This window comes from Anomaloglossus baeobatrachus, chromosome 11 (assembly GCF_048569485.1).
Source record: "Anomaloglossus baeobatrachus isolate aAnoBae1 chromosome 11, aAnoBae1.hap1, whole genome shotgun sequence".
In the NCBI taxonomy this organism is placed as follows: Eukaryota; Metazoa; Chordata; class Amphibia; order Anura; family Aromobatidae; genus Anomaloglossus; species Anomaloglossus baeobatrachus.
Genome location: NC_134363.1, coordinates 18,320,696 through 18,341,819, shown reverse-complemented (window position 1 = coordinate 18,341,819; position 21,124 = coordinate 18,320,696). Strand labels below are relative to the sequence as shown.

The following is a 21,124-nucleotide window of genomic DNA, read 5'->3' as shown; positions in this document are numbered from 1 at the left end:
TTCAAGGGAAGGCATTGATTTATGTAGCTGGTGTGCATTACTACATCTGTCCTGTAGAGGTCACTGTGTATCTAGCTATCTATCTATCTATATGTATATATATATATATATATATATATATATATATAGTACAGACCAAAAGTTTGGACACACCTTCTCATTCAAAGAGTTTTCTTTATTTTCATGGCTCTGAAAATTGAAGATTCACATTGCAGGCATCAAAACTATGAATTAACACAACAACACACAACATTAACACAATGAAAAACTTAACAGAAAAGTGTGAAACAACTGAAAATATGTCTTATATTCTAGGTTCTTCAAAGTAGCCTCCTTTTGCTTTGATTACTGCTTTGCACACTCTTGGCATTCTCTTTATGAGCTTCAAGAGGTAGTCACCGGAAATGGTCTTCACTTCACAGGTGTGCCCGGTCAGGTTAATAAGTGGGATTTCTTGCCTTATTAATAGGGTTGGGACCATCAGTTGTGCAGAAGTCTGGTGGATACACAGCTGATAGTCCTACTGAATAGACTGTTAGAATTTGTATTATAGCAAGAAAAAAGCAGCTAAGAAAAACGAGTGTCCATCATTACTTTAAGAAATGAAGGTCAGTCCGAAAAATTGGGAAAACTTTGAAAGTGTCCCCAAGTGCAGTGGCAAAAACCATCAAACGCTACAAAGAAACTGGCTCACATGTGGTCCGCCCCAGGAAAGGAAGACCAAAAGTCACCTCTGCTGCAGAGGATAAGTTTATCCGAATCACCAGCTTCAGAAATCGCAGGTTAACAACAGCTCAGATTAGAGACCAGGTCAATGCCACACAGAGTTCTAGCAGCAGACACATCTCTAGAACAACTGTTAAGAGGAGACTTTGGGCACCAGGCCTTCATGGTAAAATAGCTGCTAGGAATCTATTGCTAAGGACAGGCAACAAGCAGAAGAGACTTGTTTGGGCTAAAGAACACAAGGAATGGACATTAGACCAGTGGAAATCTGTGCTTTGGTCTGATGAGTCCAAATTTGAAATCTTTGGATTCAACCACTGTGTCTTTGTGCGACGCAGAAAAGGTGAACGGATGGACTCTAAATACCTGGTTCCCACCGTGAAGCATGGAGGAGGAGGTGTGATGGTGTGGGGGTGCTTTGCTGGTTACACTGTTGGGGATTTATTCAAAATTGAAGGCATACAGAACCAGCATGCTACCACAGCATCTTGCAGCGGCGTGCTATTCCATCTGGTTTGCGTTTAGTTGGACCATCATTTATTTTTCAACAGGACAATGACTCCAAACACACCTCCTGGCTGTGTAAGGTCTATTTGACTAAGAAGGAGAGTGATGGGGTGCTACGCCAGATGACCTGGCCTCCACAGTTACCAGACCTGAACCCAATCGAGATGGTTTGGGGTGAGCTGGACCGCAGAGTGAAGGCAAAAGGGCCAACAAGTGCTAAGCATCTCTGGGAACTCCTTCAAGACTGTTGGAAGACCATTTCCGGTGACTACCTCTTGAAGCTCATCAAGAGAATGCCAAGAGTGTGCAAAGCACTAATCACAGCAAAAGGTGGCTACTTTGAAGAGCCTAGAATATAAGACATATTTTCAGTTCTTTCACACTTTTTTGTTAAGTATTTCATTCCACATGTTTTAATTCATAGTTTTGATGCCTTCAATTTGAATCTACAATTTTCAGACTCATGAAAATAAAGAAAACTCTTTGAATGAGAGGGTGTGTCCAAACCTTTGGTCTGTACTGGAGAGAGAGAGAGAGACCTCTATAGGACAGATGTATTATTGCACACTAGCTGCATAAATCAATGCCTTCCTTTGTAATAAATGGATGTTCTGCATCTGACAGAGAAGGGGAAACTCCTGCCACCTCCTCGAGTACCACACTTTGGCCGACATCTGGTTAAGACTGGCCAGTTGTAAATTCACCCCATGACTCATCCTCTTTATTTTAATACACCCTTATATTTTAGAATCTGGATGGAAACTCTAATAAGTACAATTAATATATCGAAAATATGAATATACCTCTTAGGATAGCCCCCATGGGTGCAGATGGAAAAAGTGCTGTTGGTCCTTGTGCCTAAGAGGTGCTTAAAGGCCCCCTGCTAGACAAGAAAACCCCATATAATTATACCTGGCATTGTAGGTGGTTGATCCGGACACTGTTGACCCATCCTAACGATAGGCCCAGACAACTACTTCAAAGAGAAACTGTTTTTGAGGTGATGCTTGGGCGCCACCAAGCTACTTTAGGATCATCCTCTCAGTGCTGAAAGCTCCCACAATTCAATGGTATTGGTAGCCCACCATTGAAATTTGAACTCATAATGGGAAGTTAAAAAATATTTCATTGGATAATTTTTGGACAATTTTCAATCACTTTGGATTACGGGAAACATGACCTCGACAGTCTGCAGCCATGTTTCCCATAATCCAAAGTGATGGAAAATTGTCTAAAATTTATCAAACCAGCTATTTTTTTTAGTAAAAAATAAAGTCCATCTATGGATATGTGATGCCCTGGACTAGCCAGGTAGTTACAGATAGCGCCCCGCATAACACCAGCCACTCACTAGGTAACACCAGCAAACCACATTAAACCCTAGTCACCTCCCTCAGGGTTTGATGTTCACACCAGGGGGTGGAGCCAGGTGGTTGGCCATGCCCACTGACGAGTTCACAGGTCCTGAGGCAGGAAAACACACAGTTCAGAGACAGATCAGTTTGAGGAGTGAAGGAAAGGGGAAGCAGACCTGTGCCCAGGTCTGCAGCAGTCTGTCAGGTGTCTGGGTTGGAGCACGGGCACCTTTGGCTAGGAGGCATACGGTGGCCTCAGCCTGCAGAAGCCGGGAAGACGGCTCTGTGGAACCGTGGTGGACCGGGACAGAGTAGTGGCCTGCCGTTACTGACCCGGGGAACCGACCCGGAAACTGGAGCACAAAGGGGGATACTCAGACCCTGAAGCTGGGTCTGGAAGCTACTGGGGACTAGCTAATTAACTAATTGAGGCTAGGACTTTGGGTCCTTTCCCACCCTAGTCCCGACTGAAGACAACAGCCCAACGAGGGGGATAGAAAGCCACTGCACAGGCAGAGAGATCCCACGGGCCAGCGTCTACGGGCAACGGGCTCTCCTGACATCCAAAAAGCCGGGGAGTGGGCTACCGATGCTGAAGCGCAGATAGTCCACAAACACACAACACGGTGCAGGAGAAAGGCAGAGACCACCAGCCGGGTGGGGGACCAGACGCACCGACCACCATCATCTTGGTTTACCAGATATTTGTGTATGTTACTAATCGTGAGTACAACAGTGCCCTCCGGCACCGCCCATCACACAGCACCCAACGGGTCCCGGGGCTACCATCCCTACCCACAGAGGGGTTAAAATCTTGCTGTGCAACATGTCCCCCGGGTGCCCAGTAACCGCAGCGGCGGTGCCCACCTTCACCACAACCCGTGGGTGGCATCACGAACTTAAAACACGGCTCCAGCCGTACACCTACATCCCCTTAAAGCGCCAGTCCCCCTTCAGATCGAAGTGGACCACGGGGCCCCCAGTTCCGGAGACGCTCAAGCCACCACACGGCGAGTCCGGATCCAAACGGCTCGGCTATCGCCAAGCGTGGGGCGGTACAGATGCTTAGTGTTTTGGGTTGAAGACAAGCAAACCTTGATTGATGACAGATTTTTGTATTGTGTGCAGCTGATTATGTGTAGTCCAAGAGCTTTACTTTGGTTCTTCATGGTCACACCCTTGAGAAACATTTCTGGTGTCGTTACTCATGTGTGATGTCAATGTCAGAGTCGTCAGTGTCCTCCACACCTTAAGAAAGAGTCTAAAAACACATCTCTGCAGCGACCATTCCCAGCTCCGAGCCTCTCCGTCTCCGGCACAATGTTTTTGGTTATTTTGTCTTTCTTCTCTCTTGTAATGGAAGGTAAGTCTTCACCGAGAAGCTTCTTCTTATCCATGTCATTGATCGGACAGTTGATGTCGATGAGGGCAGATGGGAACTTTTTTTAATTTATTTTTTCATTTTTTTAATAAATATTCATAGGACGGGACATGAAATATGTTGTTTCTATTTAATCAAATGTTTGTAAATATAATATAAATGTGGATCTTATCTGCCAATGGGAGGAAAGGGCACCAAATATTTTGAGCCCATTTGTTACTATTTACCTTTAAGCCTCTTATATGTAGAACGCCCAGTTTCCAAAGCAGAACTCCATTGTGTTGGATCAGCACCTTGTATTTTTCTGCCCTTGTTATCTTTAATGGTCACCATGCATTTTTCAGACTGTTTTGTGTCAAATGGGCATTATGCATTTTTGAGCCCCCATTGTCTAGGTCGAATACCTAGTATTTTTGGGTTCCTGCTTTCCAGGATGGGCACCTTGTATTTTTCAGCCCCTATTGACCTAAAAATAACACTTTGTAGTTTTAAGCCAATTGGTGTTGGATGGGCATCATTTGTGAGCGCCTTCTACCACCCAAGCAAGAGGAATTGTGCATTATGATGAGCTACTGGGTTACAAAGTGCCCAGGGGCCCAAGGGCATCTTCTATGTCCGCCCGTGATGGGCACTATGTATTTTTTTAACCCTTTGTCTGTTCGATGAGCACCATGTATTTGTTTAACCCTTGTTCATTTGGGTGTGAAGCACATATTTTTAACCCTTTCTCTGCTCATATGCACCATGTTTACGTTCAGTAGAATATGCAATACTACACAAAAAAACCCCACTTCTATGTCTATACTAAAATTCAGTATATTGGATGTGGTACATGCTTAGTTTCCTTGTGTCTCTCTGACTATGCAGTTATTCAGAGGTGGATGTCGGTTCACATTATATTACATAGACTCTGGTGTCATTGATTAAGTATACATACATCTACAAGAACCTGCTTTTATGATGGTCCAGGAGGGCATTGGAAGGGTTAACATTTCATTTTTGCATCTCTGGTGGTCCAGGTCCCGAAAAGTAAGATGGTTACTGTTTACTTTCTAGCTCATTCCGAAATCCCTCAATGCTTAAGAGTCAACGCTATCTCTCCTTGCGTGAACAGAAAATGGCCAATTCAAGCTAGAGGGTCAACCATACCGCCAACCTCAATTGTCAATCTTCAGGAGAACACTTCCCCCAGTTTGCAGGAAGCCAGGCGGCAGAGGAATGGTAGTGACAGCCGCCAGCTTCCAACTCCCTGAAATACCCCAATGCTAAAGAGTCAACACTATCTGTCCTTGTGTGAAAAGAAAGTGGGCAATTGAAGCCCGCGGCTCAGCCATACCACCATCAGAACTCTCAATCTACAGCAGAACACTTCCACCCAGCCTGCAGGAAGCCAGGAGACAGGAGAGTGGTAGTGACAGCCCTTTTAAAAGCCACCAGCTCCCAACTCTCTAAAATACCCCAATGCTGAAGAGTCAACGCTATCTCAACTTGCGGGAACAGAAAGTGGGCAGTTCAAGTTCGCAGCTCAGCCATACCGTCAACAACAACTCTCAATCTTTAGAAGAACACTTCCCCCAGCCTGCAGCAAGCCAGGCAGCAGGAAAGCGGTAGTGACAACCCTTTTAAAAGCCACCAGATCCCATCCCCCTGAAATCCCCCAATGCTAAAGAGTCAACGTTATCTCTCCTTGTGTGAACAGGAAATGGGCAGTTCAAGCTAGCGGGTCAACCATATCACCAACCACAATTCTCAATGTTCAGTAGCACACTTCCCTCAGTTTGCAGGAAGCCAGGCGGCAGGGGAGTGGTAGTGACAGCCGCCAGCTTCCAACCCCCTGAAATACCTCAATGCTAAAGAGTCAACACTATTTCTCATTGTGGGAACAGAAAGTGGGCAATTGAAGCCCGCAGCTCAGCCATACCGCCAACCACAACTCTCAATCTTCAAGAGCACACTTCCCACTGGAACGCAAAAAGCCAGGTGGCAGGGGAGTGGTAGTGACAGCCCTTTAAAGGCTGCCGGCTCCCAACCCTCTGAAAAGCCCAATGTTAAATAGTCAACGCTATTTCTACTTGCAGGAACAGAAAGAGAGCTGTTCAAGCCCCCAACTCAGCCATACTGCCAACCACAACTCTCAATCTTCAGGAGCACACTTCCCCCCAGCCTGCAGGAAGCCAGTAGGCAGGGGAGCAATAGTGTCAGCCCCTTTAAAAGCCGCCAGCTCCCAACCCCCTGAAATAATCCTATGCTAAAGAGTCAACTATCTCTCCTTGCGGGCACAGAAATTGGGCAGTTCAAGCCCGCGGCTCAGCCATACTACCAACCACAACTCTCAATCTTCAGGAGCACACTTCCCCCCAGCCTGCAGGAAGCCAGGAGGCAGGGGAGCAATAGTGTCATGTCAGCCCCTTTAAAAGCCGCCAGCTCCCAACCCCCTGAAATCCCCCAATGCTAAAGAGTCAACGTTATCTTTCCTTGTGTGAACAGGAAATGGGCAGTTCAAGCTAGCGGGTCAACCATATCACCAACTACAATTCTCAATCTTCAGTAGCACACTTCCCTCAGTTTGCAGGAAGCCAGGTAGCAGGGGAGTGGTAGTGACAGCCGCCAGCTTCCAACCCCCTGAAATACCTCAATGCTAAAGAGTCAACTATCTCTCCTTGCGGACACAGAAATTGGGCAGTTCAAGCCCGCGGCTCAGCCATTCTACCAACCGCAACTCTCAATCCTCAGGAGCACACTTCCCCCCAGCCTGCAGGAAGCCAAGAGGCAGGGGAGGGGTAGTGACTGCCCCTTTAAAATAAAGCTTAGCTGCCCCTTTTCTGGTAGGTATAATAACAGAAAGTGCTCATTTTACATATTTACTCTTTTTCTTCTTAGGTTACTCCATGTCATGTATATCCTGTTTTAATGGGAATGTAACAAACTGCTCCGGAGGCAGCATTTCTTGTCCTGAAAATAACGAATGCTTATCTATGTTCCTTAAAATTACAATAAGTAAGTATGATTATAGTTGTTTAGTTCTTAATATTTATCAAACAATGCAATAAATTCTACTAATTTCTGAAAAAAAAAGAAAAACATGGTTAATTCTAATTTTATAATTGGTGATGATGAAATATTTCACTTTGTCCACTAGATGGCAGGAGAAGCAGTGCCAGGTAAACCGCGAGCGTCGCACGTTTCATCCACACACCACAGTCACTGGAGACCGTTCAGATCATACATTAATAACAGTATTACCTCAATAATTAAAAGGTCATAAAGATTCAAAATCCAATAAAAATTCAATAAATTGGATACAAAATAAAAAATCAGATAAAAATTCAAAAATAAGATACAAATTCAAAAAATTCCATCAAAATTCATAAAGGTAAAAGACCTAGATTATGGGGCATCAACAGCAGGAGATTTATATAAAAATCAATTGGATACATTTGTTCCTAAAATTTAAGTGTAACAACAAACAGCAACAATATACATAGAATGTGACACCTGAAGAAGAGGCGAAACGCCTCATAGCATTAGGGATAAGAAAGTCTTTGTGGGATTTAATTTTCCTGTGTGTATAGTGGCCGTGGGAGCATTTCTATGCATCTTGTTGCTACTTCTTGTTATGGCCCTTCCACTTGGTTATTAGTATCCATTCTTTTTCATATTAATAGTCTGCTGTTGGTGTCCCAAATTTTGTGTCAATAAAACATTGTTATAAATTTGAGGTCCCAACAGTTCTCAGTAGGATATACAGTAGTTCTGTAATTTGGATGTTACTGCATAGACTATACGTTGATGGTGTTGGCCATCTCACCTTTTCCAGATGACTGTAAGGTCCCGTAACCAAAAGGTAGAGGGTTTTGGATTTTTTCTGGAAATGTATTTTGGTAACTAATACATTTGAGCTTGCTGTATTTCAGATGGATCAACTTCAGGAAACTTCTTCAGGTCATGTGCACCCAAAAATCAGTGCAATATAACTGAAAGTAGTAGTTTTTCAGGAGGTACAATGGAGATGGCTGCCACCTGTTGCTCTGAAACGGATATGTGTACTCCTGCTGACCCACAATGTAAGTATGGATAGACAGATAGATAGATAGATAGATAGAGGGATAGATAGATCGATAGATAAAGGAATAGATACAAGTGCTGGCCAAAAGTATCGGCACCCCTGCAATTCTGCCAGATAATACTCAGTTTCTTCTTGAAAATGATTGCAATCACAAATTCTTTGTTATTATTATCTTCATTTATTTTGCTTGCAATCAAAAAACACAAAAGAGAATGAAACAAAAATGAAATCATTGATCATTCCACGCAAAACTCCAAAAATGGGCCAGACAAAAGTATTGGCACCCTTAGCCTAATGCTTGGTTGCACAACCTTTAGCCAAAATAACTGCGCACAACCGCTTCCGGTAACCATCAATGCGTTTCTTACAATGCTCTGCAGGAATTTTAGACCATTCTTCTTTGGCAAACTGCTCCATTTCCCTGAGATTTGAAAGGGGCCTTCTCCAAACTGCCATTGTGAGATCTCTCCACAGGTGTTCTATGGGGTTCAGGTCTGGACTCATTGCTGGCCACTTTAGTAGTCTCCAGTGCTTTCTATCAAACCATTTTCTAGTGCTTTTTGAAGTGTGTTTTGGGTCATAGTCCTGCTGGAAGACCCATGACCTCTGAGGGAGACCCAGCTTTCTCACACTGGGCCCTACATTATGCTGCAAAATATGTTGGTAGTCTTCAGACTTCATAATGCAATGCACATGGTCAAGCAGTCAAGTGCCAGAGGCAGCAAAGTAACCCCAAAACATCAGGGAACCTCCGCCATGTTTGACTGTAGGGACCGTGTTCTTTTCTTTGAAGGCCTCTTTTTTTTTTCCTGTAAACTCTATGTGGATGGCTTTTCCCAAAAAGCTCTACTTTTGTCTCATCAGACCAGAGAACATTCTTCCAAAACGTTTTAGGCTTTCTCAGGTAAGTTTTGGCAAACTCCAGCCTGGCTTTTTTATGTCTCGGGGTAAGAAGTGGGGTCTTCCTGGGTATCCTACCATACAGTCCCTTTTCATTCAGACGCCGGTGGATAGTACGGGTTGACACTGTTGTACCCTCGGACTGCAGGGCAGCTTGAACTTGTTTGGATGTTAGTCGAGGTTCTTTATCCACCATCCGCACAATCTTGCGTTGAAATCTCTTGGCAATTTTTCTTTTCCTTCCACATCTAGGGAGGTTAGCCACAGTGCCATGGGCTTTACACTTCTTGATGACACTGCGCGCCGTAGACACAGGAACTTTCAGGTCTTTGGAGATGGACTTGTAGCCTTGAGATTGCTCATGCTTCCTCACAATGTGGATTCTCAAGTCCTCAGACAGTTCTTTGGTCTTCTTTCTTTTCTCCATGCTCAATGTGGTGCACACAAGGACACAGGACAGAGGCTGAGTCAACTTTAATCCATGTCACCTGCTGCAAGTGTGATTTAGTTATTGCCAACACCTGTTAGGTGCCACAGGTAAGTTACAGGGGCTGTTATTACACAAATTAGAGAAGCATCACATGATTTTTCAAACAGTGCCAAAACTTTTGTCCACCCCCTTTTTTATGTTTGGTGTGGAATTATATCCAATTTGGCTTTATGACAATTTTTTATTTTTTTTCATTGAAGACAAATTAAGTGAAGATAATAATACCAAATAATTTGTGATTGCAATCATTTTCATTAAGAAACTGAGTATTATCTGACAGAACTGCAGGGGTGCCAATACTTTTGGCCAGCACTGTAGAATTAATGAAATGAAAATGTTTTCTTGCCTTTGTTTGTAGTGCCGTCCACAAATAGTACTCAGCCAAATGGAAGAGTGTGTACAATGTGCCAGTCTATAAACAGTGACGGATGTGACACAAAGAACACCATGTCGTGTTATGGAAATGAAAGCATGTGCATCCATTTCACTACAACTACCACGGGTAAGACGTATTGAGATTTCTTTAAGTTTCATATTTAGAGAAAATCCACTAACCAATAAAAGCAGTGCAAAAGTGAAGTCTGTAATGCTGCGTCCCTGCCTCTCTCCTCCCGCAGGGACGCGCTCTGACTCACCGCTGCGGCCGGCTCCCTCGCTGTTACTGACCCGGGGAACCGACCCGGAAACCGGAGCACAAAGGGGGATACTCAGACCCTGAAGCTGGGTCTGGAAGCTACTGGGGACTAGCTAATTAACTAATTGAGGCTAGGACTTTGGGTCCTTTCCCACCCTAGTCCCGACTGAAGACAACAGCCCAACGAGGGGGATAGAAAGCCACTGCACAGGCAGAGAGATCCCACGGGCCAGAATCTACGGGCAACGGGCTCTCCTGACATCCTCAAAGCCGGGGAGTGGGCTACCGGCGCTGAAGCGCAGGTAGTCCACAAAGACACAACACGGTGCAGGAGAAAGGCAGAGACCACCAGCCGGGTGGGGGACCAGTCGCACCGACCACCATCATCTTGGTTTACCAGAGACTTGTGTGTGTTACTAATCGTGAGTACAACAGTGCCCTCCGGCACCGCCCATCACACAGCACCCAACGGGTCCCGGGGCCACCATCCCTACCCACAGAGGGGTTAAAATCTTGCTGTGCAACATGTCCCCCGGGTGCCCAGTAACCGCAGCGGCGGTGCCCACCTTCACCACAACCCGTGGGTGGCATCACGAACTTAAAACACGGCTCCGGCCGTACACCTACATCCCCTTAAAGCGCCAGTCCCCCTTCAGATCGAAGTGGACCACGGGGCCCCCAGGTCCGGAGACGCTCAAGCCACCACACGGCGAGTCCGGATCCAAACGGCTCGGCTACCGCCGAGCGTGGGGCGGTACAGATGCTTAGTGTTTTGGGTTGAAGACAAGCAAACCTTGATTGATGACTGATTTTTGTATTGTGTGCAGCTGATTATGTGTAGTCCAAGAGCTTTACTTTGGTTCTTCATGGTCACACCCTTGAGAAACATTTCTGGTGTCGTTACTCATGTGTGATGTCAATGTCAGAGTCGTCAGTGTCCTCCACACCTTAAGAAAGAGTCTAAAAACACATCTCCGCAGCGACCATTCCCAGCTCCGAGCCTCTCCGTATCCGGCACAATGTTTTTGGTTATTTTGTCTTTCTTCTCTCTTGTAATGGAAGGTAAGTCTTCACCGAGAAGCTTCTTCTTATCCATGTCATAGATCGGACAGTTGATGTCGATGAGGGCAGATGGGAACTTTTTTTAATTTATTTTTTCATTTTTTTTATAAATATTCATAGGACGGGACATGAAATATGTTGTTTCTATTTAATCAAATGTTTGTAAATATAATATAAATGTGGATCTTATCTGCCAATGGGAGGAAAGGGCACCAAATATTTTGAGCCCATTTGTTACTATTTACCTTTAAGCCTCTTATATGTAGAACGCCCAGTTTCCAAAGCAGAACTCCATTGTGTTGGATCAGCACCTTGTATTTTTCTGCCCTTGTTATCTTTAATGGTCACCATGCATTTTTCAGACTGTTTTGTGTCAAATGGGCATTATGCATTTTTGAGCCCCCATTGTCTAGGTCGAATACCTAGTATTTTTGGGTTCCTGCTTTCCAGGATGGGCACCTTGTATTTTTCAGCCCCTATTGACCTTTAAAGTAACACTTTGTAGTTTTGAGCCAATTGGTGTTGGATGGGCATCATTTGTGAGCGCCTTCTACCACCCAAGCAGGAGGAATTGTGCATTATGATGAGCTACTGGGTTGCAAAGTGCCCAGGGGCCCAAGGGCATCTTCTATGTCCGCCCGTGATGGGCACTATGTATTTTTTTAACCCTTTGTCTGTTCGATGAGCACCATGTATTTGTTTAACCCTTGTTCATTTGGGTGTGAAGCACATATTTTTAACCCTTTCTCTGCTCATATGCACCATGTTTACGTTCAGTAGAATATGCAATACTACACAAAAAAACCCCACTTCTATATCTATACTAAAATTCAGTATATTGGATGTGGTACATGCTTAGTTTCCTTGTGTCTCTCTGACTATGCAGTTATTCAGAGGTGGATGTCGGTTCACATTATATTACATAGACTCTGGTGTCATTGATTAAGTATACATACATATACAAGAACCTGCTTTTATGATGGTCCAGGAGGGCATTGGAAGGGTTAACAATGCATTTTTGCATCTCTGGTGGTCTAGGTCCCGAAAAGTAAGATGGTTACTGTTTACTTTCTAGCTCATTCCGAAATCCCTCAATGCTTAAGAGTCAACGCTATCTCTCCTTGCGTGAACAGAAAATGGCCAATTCAAGCTAGAGGGTCAACCATACCGCCAACCTCAATTGTCAATCTTCAGGAGAACACTTCCCCCAGTTTGCAGGAAGCCAGGCGGCAGAGGAATGGTAGTGACAGCCGCCAGCTTCCAACTCCCTGAAATACCCCAATGCTAAAGAGTCAACACTATCTGTCCTTGTGTGAAAAGAAAGTGGGCAATTGAAGCCCGCGGCTCAGCCATACCACCATCAGAACTCTCAATCTACAGCAGAACACTTCCACCCAGCCTGCAGGAAGCCAGGAGACAGGAGAGTGGTAGTGATAGCCCTTTTAAAAGCCACCAGCTCCCAACTCTCTAAAATACCCCAATGCTGAAGAGTCAACGCTATCTCAACTTGTGGGAACAGAAAGTGGGCAGTTCAAGTTCGCAGCTCAGCCATACCGTCAACAACAACTCTCAATCTTTAGAAGAACACTTCCCCCAGCCTGCAGCAAGCCAGGCAGCAGGAAAGCGGTAGTGACAACCCTTTTAAAAGCCACCAGATCCCATCCCCCTGAAATCCCCCAATGCTAAAGAGTCAACGTTATCTCTCCTTGTGTGAACAGGAAATGGGCAGTTCAAGCTAGCGGGTCAACCATATCACCAACCACAATTCTCAATGTTCAGTAGCACACTTCCCTCAGTTTGCAGGAAGCCAGGCGGCAGGGGAGTGGTAGTGACAGCCGCCAGCTTCCAACCCCCTGAAATACCTCAATGCTAAAGAGTCAACACTATTTCTCATTGTGGGAACAGAAAGTGGGCAATTGAAGCCCGCAGCTCAGCCATACCGCCAACCACAACTCTCAATCTTCAAGAGCACACTTCCCACTGGAACGCAAAAAGCCAGGTGGCAGGGGAGTGGTAGTGACAGCCCTTTAAAGGCTGCCGGCTCCCAACCCTCCGAAAAGCCCAATGTTAAATAGTCAACGCTATTTCTACTTGCAGGAACAGAAAGAGAGCTGTTCAAGCCCCCAACTCAGCCATACTGCCAACCACAACTCTCAATCTTCAGGAGCACACTTCCCCCCAGCCTGCAGGAAGCCAGTAGGCAGGGGAGCAATAGTGTCAGCCCCTTTAAAAGCCGCCAGCTCCCAACCCCCTGAAATCCCCCTATGCTAAAGAGTCAACTATCTCTCCTTGCAGGCACAGAAATTGGGCAGTTCAAGCCCGCGGCTCAGCCATACTACCAACCACAACTCTCAATCTTCAGGAGCACACTTCCCCCCAGCCTGCAGGAAGCCAGGAGGCAGGGGAGCAATAGTGTCATGTCAGCCCCTTTAAAAGCCGCCAGCTCCCAACCCCCTGAAATCCCCCAATGCTAAAGAGTCAACGTTATCTTTCCTTGTGTGAACAGGAAATGGGCAGTTCAAGCTAGCGGGTCAACCATATCACCAACTACAATTCTCAATCTTCAGTAGCACACTTCCCTCAGTTTGCAGGAAGCCAGGTAGCAGGGGAGTGGTAGTGACAGCCGCCAGCTTCCAACCCCCTGAAATACCTCAATGCTAAAGAGTCAACTATCTCTCCTTGCGGACACAGAAATTGGGCAGTTCAAGCCCGCGGCTCAGCCATTCTACCAACCGCAACTCTCAATCCTCAGGAGCACACTTCCCCCCAGCCTGCAGGAAGCCAAGAGGCAGGGGAGGGGTAGTGACTGCCCCTTTAAAATAAAGCTTAGCTGCCCCTTTTCTGGTAGGTATAATAACAGAAAGTGCTCATTTTACATATTTACTCTTTTTCTTCTTAGGTTACTCCATGTCATGTATATCCTGTTTTAATGGGAATGTAACAAACTGCTCCGGAGGCAGCATTTCTTGTCCTGACAGTAACGAATGCTTATCTATGTTCCTTAAAATTACAATAAGTAAGTATGATTATAGTTGTTTAGTTCTTAATATTTATCAAACAATGCAATAAATTCTACTAATTTCTGAAAAAAAAAAAGAAAAACATGGTTAATTCTAATTTTATAATTGGTGATGATGAAATATTTCACTTTGTCCACTAGATGGCAGGAGAAGCAGTGCCAGGTAAACCGCGAGCGTCGCACGTTTCATCCACACACCACAGTCACTGGAGACCGTTCAGATCATACATTAATAACAGTATTACCTCAATAATTAAAAGGTCATAAAGATTCAAAATCCAATAAAAATTCAATAAATTGGATACAAAATAAAAAATCAGATAAAAATTTAAAAATAAGATACAAATTCAAAAAATTCCATCAAAATTCATAAAGGTAAAAGACCTAGATTATGGGGCACCAACAGCAGGAGATTTATATAAAAATCAATTGGATACATTTGTTCCTAAAATTCAAGTGTAACAACAAACAGCAACAATATACATAGAATGTTTCACCTGAAGAAGAGGCGAAACGCGTCATAGCGTTAGGGATAAGAAAGTCTTTGTGGGATTTAATTTTCCTGTGTGTATAGTGGCCGTGGGAGCATTTCTATGCATCTTGTTGCTACTTCTTGTTATGGCCCTTCCACTTGGTTATTAGTATCCATTCTTTTTCATATTAATAGTCTGCTGTTGGTGTCCCAAATTTTGTGTCAATAAAACATTGTTATTAATTTGAGGTCCCAACAGTTCTCAGTAGGATATACAGTAGTTCTGTAATTTGGATGTTACTGCATAGACTATACGTTGATGGTGTTGGCCATCTCACCTTTTCCAGATGACTGTAAGGTCCCGTAACCAAAAGGTAGAGGGTTTTGGATTTTTTCTGGAAATGTATTTTGGTAACTAATACATTTGAGCTTGCTGTATTTCAGATGGATCAACTTCAGGAAACTTCTTCAGGTCATGTGCACCCAAAAATCAGTGCAATATAACTGGAAGTAGTAGTTTTTCAGGAGGTACAATGGAGATGGCTGCCACCTGTTGCTCTGAAACGGATATGTGTACTCCTGCTGACCCACAATGTAAGTATGGATAAACAGATAGATAGATAGATAGATAGAGGGATAGATAGATCGATAGATAGAGGAATAGATACAAGTGCTGGCCAAAAGTATTGGCACCCCTGCAATTCTGTCAGATAATACTCAGTTTCTTCCTGAAAATGATTGCAATCACACATTCTTTGGTATTATCTTCATTTATTTTGCTTGCAATGAAAAAACACAAAAGAGAATGAAACAAAAATGAAATCATTGATCATTCCACGCAAAACTCCAAAAATGGGCCAGACAAAAGTATTGGCACCCTTAGCCTAATGCTTGGTTGCACAACCTTTAGCCAAAATAACTGCGCACAACCGCTTCCGGTAACCATCAATGCGTTTCTTACAATGCTCTGCAGGAATTTTAGACCATTCTTCTTTGGCAAACTGCTCCAGGTCCCTGAGATTTGAAAGGGGCCTTCTCCAAACTGCCATTGTGAGATCTCTCCACAGGTGTTCTATGGGGTTCAGGTCTGGACGCATTGCTGGCCACTTTAGTAGTCTCCAGTGCTTTCTCTCAAACCATTTTCTAGTGCTTTTTGAAGTGTGTTTTGGGTCATTGTCCTGCTGGAAGACCCATGACCTCTGAGGGAGACCCAGCTTTCTCACACTGGGCCCTACATTATGCTGCAAAATATGTTGGTAGTCTTCAGACTTCATAATGCCATGCACATGGTCAAGCAGCAAAGTAACCCCAAAACATCAGGGAACCTCCGCCATGTTTGACTGTAGGGACCGTGTTCTTTTCTTTGAAGGCCTCTTTTTTTTTTCCTGTAAACTCTATGTGGATGGCTTTTCCCAAAAAGCTCTACTTTTGTCTCATCAGACCAGAGAACATTCTTCCAAAACGTTTTAGGCTTTCTCAGGTAAGTTTTGGCAAACTCCAGCCTGGCTTTTTTATGTCTCGGGGTAAGAAGTGGGGTCTTCCTGGGTATCCTACCATACAGTCCCTTTCCATTCAGATGCCGACGGATAGTACGGGTTGACACTGTTGTACCCTCGGACTGCAGGGCAGCTTGAACTTGTTTGGATGTTAGTCGAGGTTCTTTATCCACCATCCGCACAATCTTGCGTTGAAATCTCTTGGCAATTTTTCTTTTCCTTCCACATCTAGGGAGGTTAGCCACAGTGCCATGGGCTTTACACTTCTTGATGACACTGCGCGCCGTAGACACAGGAACTTTCAGGTCTTTGGAGATGGACTTGTAGCCTTGAGATTGCTCATGCTTCCTCACAATGTGGATTCTCAAGTCCTCAGACAGTTCTTTGGTCTTCTTTCTTTTCTCCATGCTCAATGTGGTGCACACAAGGACACAGGACAGAGGCTGAGTCAACTTTAATCCATGTCACCTGCTGCAAGTGTGATTTAGTTATTGCCAACACCTGTTAGGTGCCACAGGTAAGTTACAGGGGCTATTATTACACAAATTAGAGAAGCATCACATGATTTTTCAAACAGTGCCAAAACTTTTGTCCACCCCCTTTTTTATGTTTGGTGTGGAATTATATCCAATTTGGCTTTATGACAATTTTTTATTTTTTTTCATTGAAGACAAATTAAGTGAAGATAATAATACCAAATAATTTGTGATTGCAATCATTTTCATTAAGAAACTGAGTATTATCTGACAGAACTGCAGGGGTGCCAATACTTTTGGCCAGCACTGTAGAATTAATGAAATGAAAATGTTTTCTTGCCTTTGTTTGTAGTGCCGTCCACAAATAGTACTCAGCCAAATGGAAGAGTGTGTACAATGTGCCAGTCTATAAACAGTGACGGATGTGACACAAAGAACACCATGTCGTGTGATGGAAATGAAAGCATGTGCATCCATTTCACTACAACTACCACGGGTAAGACGTATTGAGATTTCTTTAAGTTTCATATTGAGAGAAAATCCACTAACCAATAAAAGCAGTGCAAAAGTGAAGTCTGTAATGCTGCGTCCCTGCCTCTCTCCTCCCGCAGGGACGCGCTCTGACTCACCGCTGCGGCCGGCTCCCTCGCTGTTAGGTGTCTTTGCTTGCTCCTTCACATGCGTTTCTTTTCCTTCCCCCTCCTGGAGTTTGTGCACACATCACAGGAGCTCCGGGAGCACTGCTAGGGAGAGGCACTGGATATTAAAGGCAATTTCCCTCTAGGGAAGTTGCCTGTTCAACACCATAGATCCTGTTAGTCAGTTGGTTCTGTCTAGTCAGTTGTCAGGTCACCTGTCCCGTCTGGTACCATTCCATCCTGTTCCTGCCTGTTCTGTCTAGTTCAATTCTGTCCTGTATCTAATCCTGTCCTGCCTGTACCTGACTACCAGCCTTTTGGCAGCACCTAGTTTCAGTCCTGTTCTACCTGTACCTGGCTACCAGCCTGTCCTGCCTGTTGACACCTGGTTTCAGTCCTGTCCTGCCCGTACCTGGCTACCAGCTCATCCTGCCTGTTGGCACCTGGTCCCAGTCCCATTCCTGCTTGTACTTGGCTACCAACCCATCCTGCCTGTTGGCACCTGATTCCAGTCCTGTTCCTGCCCATATCTGGCTACCAGCCTGTCCTGCCTGTTGGCACCTGGTCGCAGTCCCATTCCTGCTTGTAGCTGGCTATCAGCCTGTCCCTCCTGTTGGTACCTGGTTTCAGTCCTGTTCTTGGCAATACCTTGCTACCAGTCTGTCCTGCCTGTTGACACCTGGTTCCAGTCCTGTCCTACCAGCCTGTCCTGCCTGTCTGCACCTGATTCCAGTCCTGTTCCTGCCCGTACCTGGCTACCCACCAAGTCTCGCATCACATCACCCCAGCACGGCCCCACACTCTCATGACAGGAGCGGATTGGCTGCATGTATTTTTTATGCAGCTGAGACACTCCTGTCCGAAGAGAATCAGGCCGTGCCGGGTGATGTGATGCAAGACTCGTGTGAGTCACATGAGAGACACTCACAAGTGTGACTCCGACCTAACCTCCAGATTACACCTGAAGGTGGAGATGCTAGAGTACCATGCCTTACTTTTCTCCTGACCAAAACTAATCTGTTCCCACCTCCTCCAGAGAAGTAAGAGCCAGGAATGAGATGGTAACACAGATAAAGACAGAAAGGGAAAAAATAAAACTCAGACACACTTCAAACTCACAAGAACAAACAGTAAGAGACTAAGAAGAAAAGCAAGAGCAGCAACAAAGGACAACAAGGGTTGACATCACAACCACTCAAAGCAATAAAGTACAACAATCACTAGTAAGTCTGGGTCACAACACCTCACCAGTCCAGTATAGATAAGCTTTAGCATGTATTAAAGGAAGGGTCCAGCCAGCATATATAGGAGAGGAGCAAATATGACTGGCTCCCCTACAACATGTGATCAAAGGAGACTAACAAGCTGACCAGCAGAGATTAACTTTTAACCTATGGTTCAGTGCCAGTGATATTTCTGCCTTGCAGTATGTATACTGGCTCCGGTGAGTGTCCTGCCTCCCTGCTACTGTATCCTGACTTGAACCCTCCCCTGTTCATCTCTCTGTCCCGGTCCCTGACTTCCCGCCCCTGTCTGTTGTTTGTATTTCCCTCTGCATGCCTCAACTCCCTGCTTCCGACTTGGTTCTATTTTCTGACTTGATTTTGATCCTCCCTTTTACAGTGACTTGACTTTCCCGGCTTGACCCTGATTGTTTGACTACTCTATTGCCCCCTTGTGGTTCCCCTGTTAACTGCCTGCTGAAGTTACTCTGCTGTACTTCAGCTGCCTTTTTGTTACAGTATGACTTTGTCTCTCCTTTACTACTCTGCTGCCATCTAGTGGGGAATACGTTGTACTACGTCTTACTAGCCCTTTGTACAGCTTGACACCCACATGTTCCATCAGTCATTTCCTCTTTCCTCTGTTTCGTACTAAGCATAAGTTAGGTAGTGGTTTTTAGTAGTTTGTTTGTTTGTTAGTAGTTTGGAATGAAGAGAAGCATAACTCTGCATGAGAGCTGTGTACAAAAAATTACAGAAAATGTAATCAAAGCTTTTTTTCAAAGTTGACATTATTTATAACCAAATAGTTATATCCTCAAGAGATGACCAAAGTGCATAAAATGAACTTTTCTATGATAATTATCTTTTCTTAGTATTTCAAACATCCGAGTTGGCGTTTCGAGGTTGTTCCACCAGAAGCATCTGTGACATCAACCAGCAGTTGTTCAAGACCAACCAGCTGATGACGGTGTATAACTACGTCTGTTCCGAGGCATCTTCCAACCTCCGTTTTGGCTCCATCATCCTTTTCGTTTTTTCATTTCTTTTTAACTACATTTTTTATTTTTGAAAACGGATCCCAAATTTTTGTTAACTTTTTGAAAAATGTTCATACTTTTTGACATAGTATTTTATATCATTCACATAAATCATTCCTTCAGTTCAAACTGATTTAATTGCGCACCATTTGTTAACTCTCTGCTTGCTGTCTTTAAATTGAAACGTTAAAAGGGTTTGTCTTTTCTTGTTAAATGCTATAAATTCCATAGTAAATGTTTGAAAAGAAAAAAATTAGCAATTTACTTTTTATTAATAATCCTCTCAGGTTTAAAGAATGGAGGAATTTATTATTCTATAGGGAATAGCTTGTTATTTGCAACCTCAGGGGTGGTCAGTTTTCTAAGCAGGGAGATGTGCTTACAGGCTATTTTCTAAAGAGCTTGCAAGTGCTGCTCTGAGAGCTCCAGATGGTTAGATCCGAATAGTCTGGTGCCCCCTACTCTCCTCAGATGCCAGTGAGGCAAAGCATCCACTGCTGGCAGCGCACACTTCATACCAGCGGTTCACTCTGTCATGTGCCAAAACTGTCAGTCCTTAGGAGCGCACCACCCACTAGTAAAGAAGAAAACAGGAGGCATGAATCATAAAAAATGTCAATATATGGGACTTATTAAAAAAAATAGAACTTTGATATATTGTAATGAAATACTCGATCAAGGCAGATTTTAAGCAGAAAGTTTTACTTTATTAACTTTTCATTTACTGGCTGCATCCAGAGATCTTAAAAGTGTGGGGGTTTTTTTACATTTTTTGTAATATGGACTCTTAATGTAATGGTGATAAAAAATATTTATATAGTATTTTCTGAAATGGCACATTGTGTTGTTACCTTATTTTTTTCCATTTTGTTATTTATTGTATCATAACAATAAAGAATTTTTGTTTGTAAATATAACACTTTTCAGATCGGTTCCTGAGCCCCCTCTGAACATGAAGACCCCTTCCCAGGACATGAATACAATACCCTTTTGCAGGAAAAGGTTAAAGTATTGTACATTGTAGCGCTAAAATAAACCCCCGAGTTTTCCACTTTACTGGTTCCTCAGGAGTTCAGCAATGTTATTATTATTATTGTTATTTATTATTATTATTATTATTATTATTATTATTATTATTATTATTATTATTTATTTATAAAGCACCATTGATTCCATGGGAAGGGTTTACAAACAGAATACATATATAAGTTGCAATAGACATATTGGGGAGGAGACAGTAGGTGGGGTGGTGGTGAGGCGGTAGCTCTGGTGGTGGTGAGGTGGCAGCTTCGACGATGGTGATGCGGTGGGGTCATTGGAGATTAATAGACAGTAGACAGACTGGTACAGAGGGAAGAGGACCCTGCCCTTGCGGGCTTACATTCTATAGGAGAAAAAACAAAAAGCCAGCACCAAATGTGCACTACAGCACTAAACATTCCAAACTGTACTTATTATAAAAAATGTTTTGAGATTTTTGGCAAAAAATTGCAATTTCTTGAGCTGCTTCGCCACGTCACGGCAAATCTCATTTGAAGCAGTCCTACACTAAAATATTTTTATAAAATGTGCCATACGGCCTCACATATGAATAGTAGAACTACTCTTAGCAGCACTCACCTGGTCTATTTCAATCCCG

The 21,124-nt window shown here is 44.0% G+C and overlaps 2 protein-coding genes across 2 annotated transcripts; both read left to right on the top strand.

Annotated features, from left to right (window-relative positions):
• The first annotated feature begins 3,908 nt into the window (after window positions 1-3,908).
• On the top strand, window positions 3,909-12,393 carry LOC142255712 (uncharacterized). Its single transcript, XM_075327167.1, has 5 exons — window positions 3,909-3,951; window positions 6,850-6,966; window positions 7,884-8,033; window positions 9,784-9,927; window positions 12,197-12,393. Exons 1-5 carry the CDS (start codon window positions 3,909-3,911, stop codon window positions 12,391-12,393), a joined length of 651 nt encoding a protein of 216 aa, XP_075183282.1.
• Window positions 12,394-12,601: 208 nt separating this feature from the next.
• LOC142255711 (uncharacterized) lies at window positions 12,602-19,517 on the top strand. The gene is made up of 5 exons (XM_075327166.1): window positions 12,602-12,656; window positions 14,021-14,137; window positions 15,057-15,206; window positions 16,937-17,080; window positions 19,321-19,517. Exons 1-5 carry the CDS (start codon window positions 12,602-12,604, stop codon window positions 19,515-19,517), a joined length of 663 nt encoding a protein of 220 aa, XP_075183281.1.
• The last annotated feature ends 1,607 nt before the right edge of the window (window positions 19,518-21,124 follow it).